The sequence below is a fragment of the Pelobates fuscus genome, chromosome 6, assembly GCF_036172605.1.
Source record: "Pelobates fuscus isolate aPelFus1 chromosome 6, aPelFus1.pri, whole genome shotgun sequence".
NCBI classification, from domain to species: domain Eukaryota; kingdom Metazoa; phylum Chordata; class Amphibia; order Anura; family Pelobatidae; genus Pelobates; species Pelobates fuscus.
The window spans coordinates 186880982-186894668 of record NC_086322.1 but is presented as its reverse complement, the minus strand read 5'-3'; the positions used below and the strand labels follow the sequence as shown (position 1 = coordinate 186894668).

Genomic DNA, 13687 nt, shown 5'->3' with positions numbered 1-13687 from the left:
AATAGCAATATTTGCACCTGATCTGAATTCCGTCAGCTGCTCTCTGGAACCATGGATCTTCTACTAGTAAGCACATTACATCTCCTTACATTCTATGCACCTACTGTGTGTTTTGCATGCCCCTTAAACTTGTTGTTTATAGTCAATGGACCACTTCATTAAGTTCAGATCTGTAAATGATTTAGAATCATAATCAACACGAACAATTTTACAGGCTTAAATTATACAGATTGCATCTTTAATCATTTAAAATTATATAAACTGAAAACAAGTTAGGAATGGGTACCATACACGTCAACATTGCAACTTTTTGAGGGGTTCTTGTATATAATGTACTAATTCAATACTCACCATTCATTTTGTTACAGTATTAAACATTTACCAGTGGTAAGTAAGAATGGTCACTAAAGAAAGTAAAATATCTTGCTTTTTTTAAAACATAAATCTATGTTTTCCAATGCCCATATGTACTGGAAAGAATTTAGGAATTCGTAAAACTTAAACATGCTATTCAAGTATGAAAATTTGGGAAATAAACGCCTCATTAGGTTGAAAATAGATGGAAAACTAGGCGGTGGGAAAAGGCACGGTATTATAAGCAAAAATATTTACATGTCTTTCATGATAATATAAAAAACAAACAAACAAAAAAAAACAACACCTAGACACTGGTATAAAAATGTTTAGCATTTATGCCCTTGGGTTCTGTTAACAAAAGAAATTAAGGGTACTGTTAAATAAGCACAGGTCTGCCACTGCCAACTCAATAAAGATCCTTGATATCTTAGCTGGTACTAGTCATGGATATATCAACAGAAATTTTACCAATAGTAAAGTTTTCAAGACCTGTTAAAGGCAAGCAGTACAACATGACATATGGCATTAAGAAAAACACCGAAATGCAAGATATTCTCTTAATAAACAGTCACAATAATTGTGAGACTCTGCTAAGGATATCAGAAATAAATCTTGTAGAGTAGTTGAAAGGGGCACAATTTAGTCTATTGTTACTTACTTAAATGTTCCCTATACATTTAAACAAAATAAAAACACAGTGCTTGAAAACCAAAGCAGAAATACAAATTATATAATTGGTCACTGTTCTGTTCTTTGGTTGCTCTTCATAGAGATTATCATACCATCCACTAAGTGTTCCATGCTTTCAGTTTCCATTGGCTTTGTATTATTGCTGATGCAATCGATTGCTATGGATAATAACTTGGATCCTAGATGGAATGTCTGGTTTAGTTTTTGAAGGGTAAATCTGAGCATAAAATGTCACTTGACTAATCATGGGAATCCCATAGTGATTTTCTTTACTTCAATCTTAAACAAGCAGTGCATTTAGCAAACACAACACGGGTGCATGCTGTGTAAGTGCCTCATTATCATTTAATGGGGAACTTGCCAAAAAAAGGCACAGCAGTACTGCTTTTACAGACTTGTAAGGGAGAACTGTTTAGAAAGGGTAAATCGAAATAGTATAGGATAGCAGGAAGTGGTTTAATAACTTATCGTTATACTATAAACATATGTATTTTTCTCGTAATCTGAAGTGAATTACAAGCTTCCTAATACAAACCTGAATATTGGTCTATTCTTTTATACTAAAAACATGGAACACTCCAAGTATACCAGTCAACAATAAATAAAAATAATAAAAAAAATTCTCTATATACACACACACAGATACACCCTTACACATTTTCTTTTAATGAAGGTTATGCTCTGTGAAAGCAACCTTACATCATCTTGTGGACAATACACTTTGCTGCATATTTTCTCTAAATGCATAGAAGTCTCATTGTTTATGATACACATACAAATATTCCCCTTCTGTGAGATGACTAGATTATTGGATTTAGACCATTTATCTTATTTCATGATCTTCCATGAGATCATATGCACTTGTGCAGTAAAATAGGGTTAGAAGACAGACACTCCATACTACATTTAGATTAATACATTAAACAAAGCTTATTATCACAATAGTATGAACTCCAGTACACACATAATTCATTGTTTTCAGGTAATGGTCAGCAATATGTTTAGCAATAAATGGAATTATAATCTATGGGAGGGAAGAACACTAAATAAAATAAAGTTAAACTCCCCTTCATATTACCACGTTAACAAATAATTGTAAGAAAACCAACTCTGGCCCGGTAGGAGAGGATATATATTTATACATTTCTTGAATCTTATATACACATATAATGGGACTGTGACTCTCTTAGGTCTGTGAGCTGCAGAAGGGATGCTTGACAGGTACAGCAAATACTAAATATACAGAATCACACCAGATATCCCAAAATGTTGCATTTGTTACACTTTTTCTTAGCCTTCACGCATCTTTATCAGAAAACAGATTTTGGAGGAATATTTTCTCTCTTTATCCAAGCCAAAAAGTACAAAACAAAAAGGGCTATACTTGTTCACTAGAGGTCCATGGTGACTGCTAGCTTATCCGAAATGATTTATTGGTAAGTAATTAGTAATGCCAAAATAGTACCAATGATTCAAACATGGTCACTACCAGTTCTGGGGAGGATTACAGCCATGTTAAAACAGGTACTTTCCACAAAGTTAAAATTCACTAGATTAGGAGTATATCACTCAAATTCATGAGTATATCACAATTTATTCCAACAGAAGATGCAGCTGTGCCTGGAAACCATGGTAATAGATGCAAAATTAAGCAATTCTGATGTGACTGTGACTTTAACAATAAGACTTATATACAATTGAACTTTGTGAAGTATATACATGTCACACTAGAACGGAGATCATTATTAACAATTGCTATTCCTACATGTTGCACTCATCAAATAGTTAAGATGGGAATGGAGACTTAAAGGGCAATTAAAAATGTAAAAAATGGGCTGTGTGACCTTCAAGTTGTTCAGGAAGTTAAAGAGTAGCCAGCGTTAGCTCAATGAACAGTTCACATTTTACTCCCTGTATCACTACTCACGATGAAACTACAGTTTGTATTTGTCAGGGAAAAATTATGTATATTAGTATGTAGATAGAATAGTGTTCCAGGGTTTATCCGCCTCGATAGATGGAGGTCAATCGTTGAAGTTCTTTACAATTTTCCATTGATAAGGATTCTGCTTTCATTCTTAACCTCTCGTCTCTGTACACTTTTGCTGCATGTGTTAAATCAGATTCTGAAATAAGAAAAATAATATAAGTTACCAGTATATCAAAAGTTTTGCTACTAGGTATCATACGAAACTGGATTATCAATGGACAATACAAAAACGATATAATCAGAAACAATTCCAAAGATGTGTCACCTGGTGGAGCTATATAGTTTTTAGCAGTAGTCTATAGGCAACCTTCGGCTCTCCAGCTGTTGTGGACTACATCCCCCATAATGCTCTTACACACATAATGCTGGCAAAGCATCATGGGAGGTGTAGTCCAAAACATCTGGAGAGCCGAAGGTTCCCCACCCTGTGGATACAATTGCAGTATTCAGTATTGAAACTTTGTAGAAGCATGGTCTCAGCACAGCAAATAAATCTACCTACGAGGGGCGGGGCTTGTTCTTCATTGCAGCTGGACACACATCGTATGAGCTCCAAGCCTGATTCTCACATTTAGCGAATTAATTGAATCCCAACTTTCCAAAGAGCCCTAATCTGTGACTTACCTGTTCCAGGAGCCAACCGGGGTGCCTTGTATAGCTTCAGTTGAGTGCATCCAGTGCATTTATTGGAGGCTCCTATGAGGCCTAGCAAATACGCTGGATGGGTGAGGTGACAATTCCTCTTTCTGATGTGAAGCAGTGCTCCTGCTGAATCTTTTTGCTGCCCTGTTTCCCCCCTCCACCGCCACTCAGGACCTGTGGGGGTTATCCTGGTCCCCACTGGACAAGTATACACGTTGAAGTGAACCGTTGGTACTTTACCTACCTCAACTTCCTATGAGGCCTAGCAAATACGCTGGATGGGTGAGGCGACAATTCCTCTTTCTGATGTGAAGCAGTGCTCCTGCGAAATCTTCTTGCTGCCATGTTTCCACCCTCCATCCCCATTCAGGACCTGTGGGGGTTATCCTGCTCCCCACTGGACAAGAATACACGTCGAAGTGAACCATTGGTACTTTACCTACCTCAACTTCCAAGGAGTTGGTTCCAACAAGATGGCGTCTACGCTTCCTCCTCATGGTACAGAGTCTCTGCAGTCGAGGAGGTATTGCTTGGCTCCTGTTAAGCACTTCTTGAAGAGACTGGATGAGCGCTTTACCCAATTCTGTCCTTTCTTAGCAGCTCGTCTAGCCAAAATGCCACCAAAGCTTCCGAAGGGCAACCGGATAGACGGGGGCCGGGTGATGAAAGGGCCAGCCTCATGCATTTTTCTTTTAAATGTCTGCTCACCTAAACTGAAGGCTGCAAAGGGTGATACCCCCTCGGCATCAACCACGCGGACATAGGTCTGGCCACAGGCTGTTGCATTATACCAACAGCACCTCCTGTTTCATCTATCGCATGTTGTCGGAGACTGTCCTCCGGACACTTTCCCTATGTGTTTCATCACGTATCTTGATGGTTTCACCAAACTCTTTCATTTGTGTACCATTCACCTGTGTTTTTTTTTCTTTTTCTTTTCTTTCCTTTATGTGTTACTTGTCTGAATTTTAAGCCTTGCTGTGGCTTGTGCCAATACCAAAAAACATGATCCAGTGGTTTCCTGTATATATACTACACATGTTTATTTTTTCTTATTATCCCCAATATTCAGGTTTTACTCACGCAAAGTTTACCTGGTCTGATCACTTTATTGTTCATTCATGTTTATCAAGCTAGTCTACTTGCAGGCATTTTTTTGTGTTTTTTCCTGCATGATACCTTTTATCTTGTGTTATTTTCTGTGTTTTGAAAGAAAAAAAAAGTGCAGCTTATCTTGACATGTAATCTATACACCGTGCATATTTGTAATAGAATTTATTGCTTATCCATGTTTATACCTCTGCACATCTAAAATAATGAATGTCGGGGCGTGGCCTAGCAGCGGAGCGGAATGGCTGCCTAATCTCTGAGCTCCTCCGTACTCGCCCTGCAAATCGCTAGAAAGCTGCCCCAAACGCAAATATGGGGAAACACACTAAGGCTGGGGGTACCCCCAAACCAGCGGCCACCCGCCCACCTGCAATCCAGGCATCGGTCAGGCAATACATGACCACACAGCCGGACCCATCTTCCCAGGCCTCCGCTGAGGCCTTCCTGTACTCGGAGGCCTCATCCATGAGCCCGAACTCCCAGGTCGGCGACGCGAGCGGAGAACCCACTGAACACCCGCCGGCAGATTGGATGGCCCTGCTGAGAGCACTGCCTACCAGAGCGGATCTGACCCAAGCCACATCGGCCCTCCATGCCTCGATCCGGGCCGACCTCCAACTGATGAGAGCGGACATGCAGGGTATGGCGGACCGCATGGCGCGGCTGGAAGAGGAACAAGACAACCTCACTGTGGCCCACACAACCACAGAGTCCACGCTTCTCAGCCACACTGCCCACTTACAAGCCATGGCGCGCCATGTAGAAGACCTCGACAACAGGGGCCGCAGAAACAACCTGCGGATCCGAGGCCTACCTGAAGGCGAAGAACCCTCAACCCGGCTCACAGACACACTTACCTCCCTGTTCAACGACCTTCTAGGCCGTCCTAAGGACACCCTGATTGACTTTGTCCGTGCACACAGGGCATTAAGACCCAGAGGCCCTGAAGGAGCGCCGCCAAGAGATGTTATATGCTGCTTAACTATCTTCTCCCTCAAGGAAGACATACTACAGGCGGCCCGTAATGCGGGATCCATTACCCACGAGGACCACCCGATCCAGATATTTCCCGATCTCTGCCCGGCCACATTGGGCTACCGCAGGGCCCTGAAACCCCTCACTCGAGCCCTGACGGCTCAGAAGGTGAGATACCGATGGACTTTCCCGACCGGCCTAATTGCTCACACCCCTAATGGTCCCATGCCGGTACGCAACCAACAGGACCTGCAAGATCTCACCATTGAGCTCCAGCTACCACCTTTCAACATGCCTTGGCCGGACCCGTTAGACTTCTATGTAGGCCCACCGAGGCCGACACGAGACGACCCACTGCCACAAAGAAGAACTAGATCTAGACAGGAGACGGCGCGGCCAGTCGGCAACACCCGCTGAGTTCTACGGCTCCTAAGAGACTTTGAGACCCACAGTTTGAGGTACCTGCCTACGAACAACAACCCGCTGGGGAGCCCCCCATAAGGTATCTCACAAACCACACTGAACTGCCGATCTCCCTCTCTTGTTTCACTTTTGGGTGGGGGGCTGAAACGGGGGATTTGATAACTCTGCGGCTCACGCTGTGCCTCGACCGCCACTCAGAAAGGGAACATTCTCTTAACCGGCTGCGTTGCCATAGAGGGACTGACATTGCCACACCACCAACCACGAGCCGCAGAGACGGGGAGACTCGGTGCCACCGGCACATTTTGTGACTACTAATAATGGTGATATAGGGTCTTTGTCGGAGGGCCCATCCTCCCCCTCTATTGAAGTGGATGGGTATATACCATGGGGAAGGATAGGCAGGAGGGAAACACAACCACCACACACACGCCTGACGCCAGAGCTCAGGGCCACAACACGACACGCTATCCAACTAGACACGCCATGATGCTCGCACACACGACTCACAAGGCTAGAAGCCTGGTCCACACGACATGCATAATCTTTACGATACCCCACTCACAAGATCACAGACAACCTAGGGGCTAGAGTATTTTTTGGGCGGGGCGGGTAGGGGGTAGCCAGAGGGGCCTTCCACGTGGGAGTTTTTCTTTCTTTTTGTTGTCACCGCTGTAGGTGACCCCACGGGGAAACACCTCGTTGTTTTTCTCCTTTTTTATCCTTTCCTCTCCCCTCTCTGAACCGGGACCCCGGAGAGAGACCGGGTATATCCGAGAGGCATTCAGTAACCAGTAGGCCACGTTCCCACCTGGTCGGGGTGTCAGGTAGAAAGGCAAGGGGACTCGACCGAACCGCTAGTACGGACGGGACGACTCCACCTCGGCCTACACCCGAGCCATTATTTTGTATAGTGTTGTTTTATTGTTCATTGTTTACTTATTGTTTACATAGTGTTCATTTTATTTTTCTTTTCTTTTTTGTGTCGTCTCTGTATCTAATCCTAGGCGCTCAAAGTCCGGCTGCGGTGTCCGCGTGGGGACTCGGGAAGGGGCCTCATCAAGGACCACCCGTCCAGGTAACACCCTTTCCCTGTACCTCTGACACGCTCCTCCCCTGAACCCACCCACCACCTGAGTGGTACTGCACACCGTAGGCCCACCATTTATCTGCCCGCACTACCCCTCCCAGAATAGCCCATAGGTACTCCGTCATGCAGAACCCGAAACCGGTAACCAGAGCAGACATCAACATTGTCTCTATTAATGCCAAGGGCCTTAACCAACCTGAGAAACGATCACAGGCGCTCCGCCACTTTCACAGCCAAAGAGCCCACATAGTATTCATACAGGAGACACATTTCAAGGAGGGTCTGACACCTAGAATAACTGACAAACGGTTCGCCCAATGCTATCTCAGCAACAACCCCTTAGGAAAATCCAAAGGCACGGCCATCCTCCTTCATAAATCCCTACATTTCACACCCACAGCAACCATGAAAGATGACTGGGGAAGGTATATATGTGTTAAGGGAACGATAGCTGACCGTACGTACACGCTAGCCAACCTGTATGCTCCTAACACTGCGCAACACCGTTTTCTGACTAAATCACTGAAAGCCATCATGGCCTTCACGGAGGGTTGTCTGATCATGGGAGGAGACCTGAATGTGGCCCTACAACCGAGCCTAGACACCTCTACGGGCACCTCGACGATACCCAGACATGTGTTGACCACTATCAACAAAACCCTTAGAGACCAACGCCTGACCGACTGTTGGAGAGCGACACACCCTGATGACAGAGACTTCACCTTCTACTCCAATCCAAACAAGACGTACTCCAGACTTGACTACTTTTTCCTACAACACTACTACCTGACTGATGTTAAGTCTGTGACGATTGGGACAGCGACATGGTCCGACCACGCACCACTCACCATGACGCTAACGTCTCCCCTCTATAAGCCGACGTGCCGCAACTGGCGACTGAACGAAGCCCTACTTAACGACCTAACAGTAGCCACGGAATCCCGAACCACACTTACTCAATACTTCACTGACAATGTTACCCCAGATGTGACACCCCTCTGTGTGTGGGAGGCCCACAAATGCGTGATACGAGGCTACTTCATAGCCAAAAGCGCAGCCCTGAAAAAAGCAAAGGCTGCCAGACTGGCGACCATAATCACGGAGATACAGGTGGTGGAAGCCAGGCACAAACTTACACGGCTCCAGAGCGATGGTGCCAAGCTACTGACACTACGCAGGGAACTGGCATCCATCATGAATGCCTACCACCAAAGGGCGCACCTGCGCACCAAAGCCTTCTTTCACACACACGCCAACAAATGCGGGACCTTGCTGGCCCGTATGATCGCTAAAAAGAGAGCAGAATCCTACATACCTAAAATTCGTGATAAAGAAGGGCGACTGAAACATCTCCCGGGAGACATGGCGGCGGCAATACGGGAATATTATGCGGAGCTTTATGCCATACACCCCGACAGGGAGCCACCACGCCAAGGTGACGCCTTACCAGAAACCAGACAATACCTACGCACACGCATACATAACCGACTTCCCAGGGAAGCTACGAATGCCCTTGACGAACCGATCACGCCTCGCGAGTTAGCCTGGGCCATAAAAGAGTCGAAATTGGGCAAATGCCCGGGCCCTGACGGTCTCCCCACTAGATACTATAAAAAATTTGCTGACGTGTTATCCCCACATCTCTTGACTGCCCTTAACACCTTACGTGACGGAGCCAGCCTACCCACACAGACTCTAGAGGCCAACATCTCCCTAATCCCAAAGGAAGGTAAGAACCCGGAACTCTGTGCGAGCTACAGACCTATCTCCCTACTAAATTGTGACCTTAAACTCTTCACAAAAATACTAGCCCGCAGACTACAAACCTACCTCCCTGATCTCATACATAGAGACCAGGCAGGGTTCACGCCCCAGAGAGAAGCAAGAGACAACACCATCAGGACACTAGATCTCATCCACAAGGCACAAGACAGTCGGGAGGGCCTCCTCTTGCTCTCCACAGACGCGGAGAAGGCCTTCGACCGCATAGATTGGGGCTACATGCTGGCGGTATTGGAAGAGATAGGTCTGGGCCCGCACATGATGAGCTGGATACGAGCACTATACTCCAAACCCACAGCAAGGGTATGCGTGAACGGACTGTTCACGAACCCGTTCCCCATCCGGAACGGCACAAGACAGGGATGCCCCTTGTCCCCACTGCTGTTTGTACTGGCACTAGAGCCCTTTCTTAACTCTGTCCGGGACAACCAAGCCATAAAAGGGATACAGATAGGGCGGACGAGACACGTAGTGGCTGCCTTTGCAGATGATCTGCTGTTTTATGTCACTCAGCCTGAAACATCAATGCCAGCAATTATGGCAGAGTTCCAGCTCTACGGCCAATTATCGAATTTCAAAGTTAACCTCGCCAAATCTTCGGTTCTGAATGTCTCGATCCCACCCAATAGAGTTGCAGCCCTGAAGCACACGCTCCCATTCCAATGGTCTGACACTACTATAAGATACTTAGGCACCTCCATACCAAGAGACCTGTCACAAATATACACCACTAATTTCCAACCCCTCCTAACCACAATACGTAGAGACCTGGAGGAATGGACTAAAGTTCGCCTTTCCTGGTTTGGACGCATTGGAGTGTTGAAAATGAACATCCTGCCCAGGCTGCTCTACTTGTTCCAGACACTGCCAATTCACATACCTGAGGCGTACTTCTCAACACTGCGCTCCATGGCACTCAGATTCACATGGCACAACCTGCAGGCAAGGGTCAAACACGACACTCTCACATTACCAAAACGGAAGGGCGGCCTGGCCCTCCCAGACTTCCAGGTTTATTACAAGGCAACCCATCTCCAGAGGGTGATGGAATGGTCCAAATCGGAGGTCCACAAGCTATGGAAGGAAATAGAGTCAGACCAAATATCCAGACCAATAGGGCTCCTACCGTGGCTAGATCACCACCAGGGCAGACAGCAGGCTAACCCACACCCGCTAATTAGAGCACCCTTAATGGTCTGGCACAAAGTGGGGACACCCTCCTCCTTCACCACGCCCATTTCACCACTCTTACCCCTGACGCATAATGACGCCTTCCCACCTGGACTAGACGCAGGCCCGTTCCAACAACTGTTAGGAAACTCACTACCCAGACTCTGCCACGCCACCACCAATGGCACGATACGGACTCTTGAGTCCCTGCTCCCCGAGGGGAGACCAACGTTCATGCTGCAGTTTAGATACAAACAACTATCCGCTTACCTAACAATAGTCACCAAAGACATCCATGCCCACAGGCCGCTCACAGACTTTGAAAGGCTCTGCCATGACCCAAACCCACTGGCCAGGGGACTGTCCACACTCTACAGCCTCCTCATGGACGCAAAGAGACTTCCCCCACCGAGCTTCATGAGTAAATGGGAAACCGACCTGGGAATTACACTCTCGCCAGCCCAATGGGAAAAGGTCTGTACCCTGTCCCTTCACTGTTCAACATCAAGCGGCATACAAGAAACGGCCTATAAGGTACTGTCTCGCTGGTACCGCACGCCACTGGCCACCCATTCCTACGACCCAACCGCCACCAACAACTGTTGGAGATGTGAGAAAGCCCTAGGCACTCTCTTCCATATCTGGTGGACGTGCCCCCTGATACGACCCTACTGGGCAGCGATCCACACGATCATCACCAAATTTTCTGATACTCCCCCCCACTTAGACCCAGCAGCCTTTCTCCTGCACCACACCTCCACCCGTAGCTCAGCTTACAAAAAATCCCTAACGATCAGGATCTTAAATACAGCCAAGAGTCTCATTCCCTTATACTGGAAACAGAAGACCCCACCACCTGTGTCGACCTGGTTTAAGCGCATGGAAGAGCTAAGGGCACTAGAGGAACTCACCTCACACGCAGAGGGGAGGGAACAGTCGTATATGACGACCTGGACACACTGGATACTGACCACGACGAAACCTGACTTCCAGACGCTTATCACAGACTGAGTAGACATCAGAAGGGACATGACCCGAGACGATAGGTAGGGGTGACAAGGAAGGACCGACAAGACAGCGCACGTCATACATAAAGCTACCACTGACAGACGTTAACTCGACAATTCTGACCCTGACGGAGACGAAGGACCACATAAACCTAAAGGGAAGGGAGGACGCTTTCTTAAACGCTGAGGGATCCCCCCCCCCCCCCTTTTTTTTTTTTTTTATCCCCCCCCCCCCCCCCCCCTCTCCCCCCCTTCCCCCCCCCCCCCCCCCTTCCCGGGTGGACTTGCGGGCCGCGCGGCCGGACCAGGATACAGCAGACCACAGGTATGCCATTAAATGCTCGACTACACATGTTCCGACCTGGAAACCTGCGCGTTTCTCTGCATTACTTTACCGACACCTCAGAATCGCTAACAATGTGCCTTATTACCTGTATCTGTCAGTTGTTGGAAACCTGCGTGTTTCACTGAACCACACTTGAGACGTTTACCTTTATTGTTATTTGCAAATTTATTCTTGAAAATCTGAATAAAATTTAATTCACAAAAAAAAAAAAAATAATGAATGTCAATAATAAAAACCAAAAAATCAATCCCTCCCCCCCCCCCCCCCCCCTCCAAAAAATATCATTTCAGAGAGACTGCCCAAAATGAAAAGAAGAAATATATATAGTGTGAATCCATATATACAGGATGTGGGTATTTAAAAGCAGCTGATATATACCCTGAACTAGATTAAATATAGTTCTTTCAAAACTCTGTAGGATACCTACTATTTTGCTGCTAAATACCATGGGCCGGCTTTTGTTTTTTTATAAAAAGTGCAGTATTACCTGGTAAATGCCCAGAAAGTCTTGGCTGGGGGAAAAAGGGGTGGGCTTGCAAAGGCCATATACAAAAGAACTGCAGCTTCTACAAGCCGTTTTAGATATACCCTTAATGAACAATACATAATTAAATGTATGCATTTTGTCATTGGGGTATATCTACTAAATAGTGCTTTAAACATATTTGGGCAGGAGTGTCCTTTTAAGCTTTTACTGCTATTACATACTGATTCACTATTATAACTGCCCTATTCATTGGTTACTATTCTGATATTCATGACTATGTAGTATATAAATGCTTTAATTGCCGATACACATTGCCCCCTAGTGATTTACTGGAATAATTGCTTTACTTATTGTTTAATACTATGTTTTTAACGCTGAATTATCCAAGCCACCTCTGACTAACAGAAACATTTGCCCTACTCATTGATAACTATTCTGCTACACTTCATAGAATAAATAAGATCATCTATTAAAGGACCACTCTAGTGCCAGGAAAACATACTCGTTTTCCTGGCACTAGAGTGCCCTGAGGGTGCCCCCACCCTCAGGGACCCACTCCCGCCGGGCTCTGGGGGGAGGAAGGGGTTAAACTTACCTCTTTCTCCAGCGCCGGGCGGGGAGCTCTACTCCTCCTCCTCTTCTTCCTCGCGACGTCATCGGCTGAATGCGCATGCGCGGCAGGAGCCGCGCTCGCATTCAGCCGGTCGCATAGGAAAGCATTCATAATGCTTTCCTATGGACGCTTGCGTGCTCTCACTGTGATTTTCACAGTGAGAAGCACGCAAGCGCCTCTAGCGGCTGTCAGTGAGACAGCCACTAGAGGCTCTGGAGGCTGGCTTAACCCTCAGAATAAACATAGCAGTTTCTCTGAAACTGCTATGTTTATAAAAAAAAGGGTAAAAGCTAGCTGGACCTGGCACCCAGACCACTTCATTAAGCTGAAGTGGTCTGGGTGCCTAGAGTGGTCCTTTAAGGTGCAAATTTATATTTCATCTTTTTGTCGACAGAATATATGGTTTATCCAACATAATACTTTATAAAAGAAGCCAAGTACTTGGTGAATCTAGTGCAATCAAATAAAAAAATAAGGATTATAATTCTTAGAATACTTACTTTGCTGTCTCTCTCGCCAACAATTATTCCTAATATTGGCCACATAATCCTCTTCAATGTTCTTTTCTAATTTCTGTAACAACATGCCACTGTATTCTGACTGAAAGTCCTTGTTGACATAGTAAGTAATTTTAAGATTTTCAGTAACACGTTTGATTGTTTGTCCAACACCACTGTGAAGATTTAGACCAAATAAATTATTAGCATATAACATTGTGCATTATCATTTCATCTCTTGCCTAACCATGGCAGAATACACAAATGGGCAAGCTCTGGCACACACAACAAGTAGACAGTTTTTTTTCTCCAGGCAGCAGAAGGGTGAGCTTTATTTTATTTTTATTTTTCTAAGGTTACTAAGTGACTTTTGAAAAAGCACATCCAAGAAAGTCTCTATTCATCTTTATTCATTAGACACAGCATACAGTCCTTTTAAGGTCTCCCTGGAGTGTACCGCATTTAGTCTGACCCATTCTCTTAAAAGAGATGTTTAAAGTTAAGGCCT

The 13687-nt window shown here is 45.6% G+C and overlaps 1 protein-coding gene across 1 annotated transcript in view; it reads right to left on the bottom strand.

Annotated features, from left to right (window-relative positions):
* Positions 1 to 2459: 2459 nt before the first annotated feature.
* Positions 2460 to 13687, bottom strand: part of DNAJB14 (DnaJ heat shock protein family (Hsp40) member B14) — a 47406-nt gene continuing 36178 nt past the window's right edge. The window contains exons 7-8 of the mRNA XM_063458588.1: positions 13183 to 13355; positions 2460 to 3173 (exon numbers count right to left, since the gene is read on the bottom strand). Coding sequence (XP_063314658.1) covers positions 3049 to 3173; positions 13183 to 13355 — 298 coding nt within the window. The 3' untranslated portion in view covers positions 2460 to 3048. The remainder of the gene's footprint in view (positions 3174 to 13182; positions 13356 to 13687) is intronic.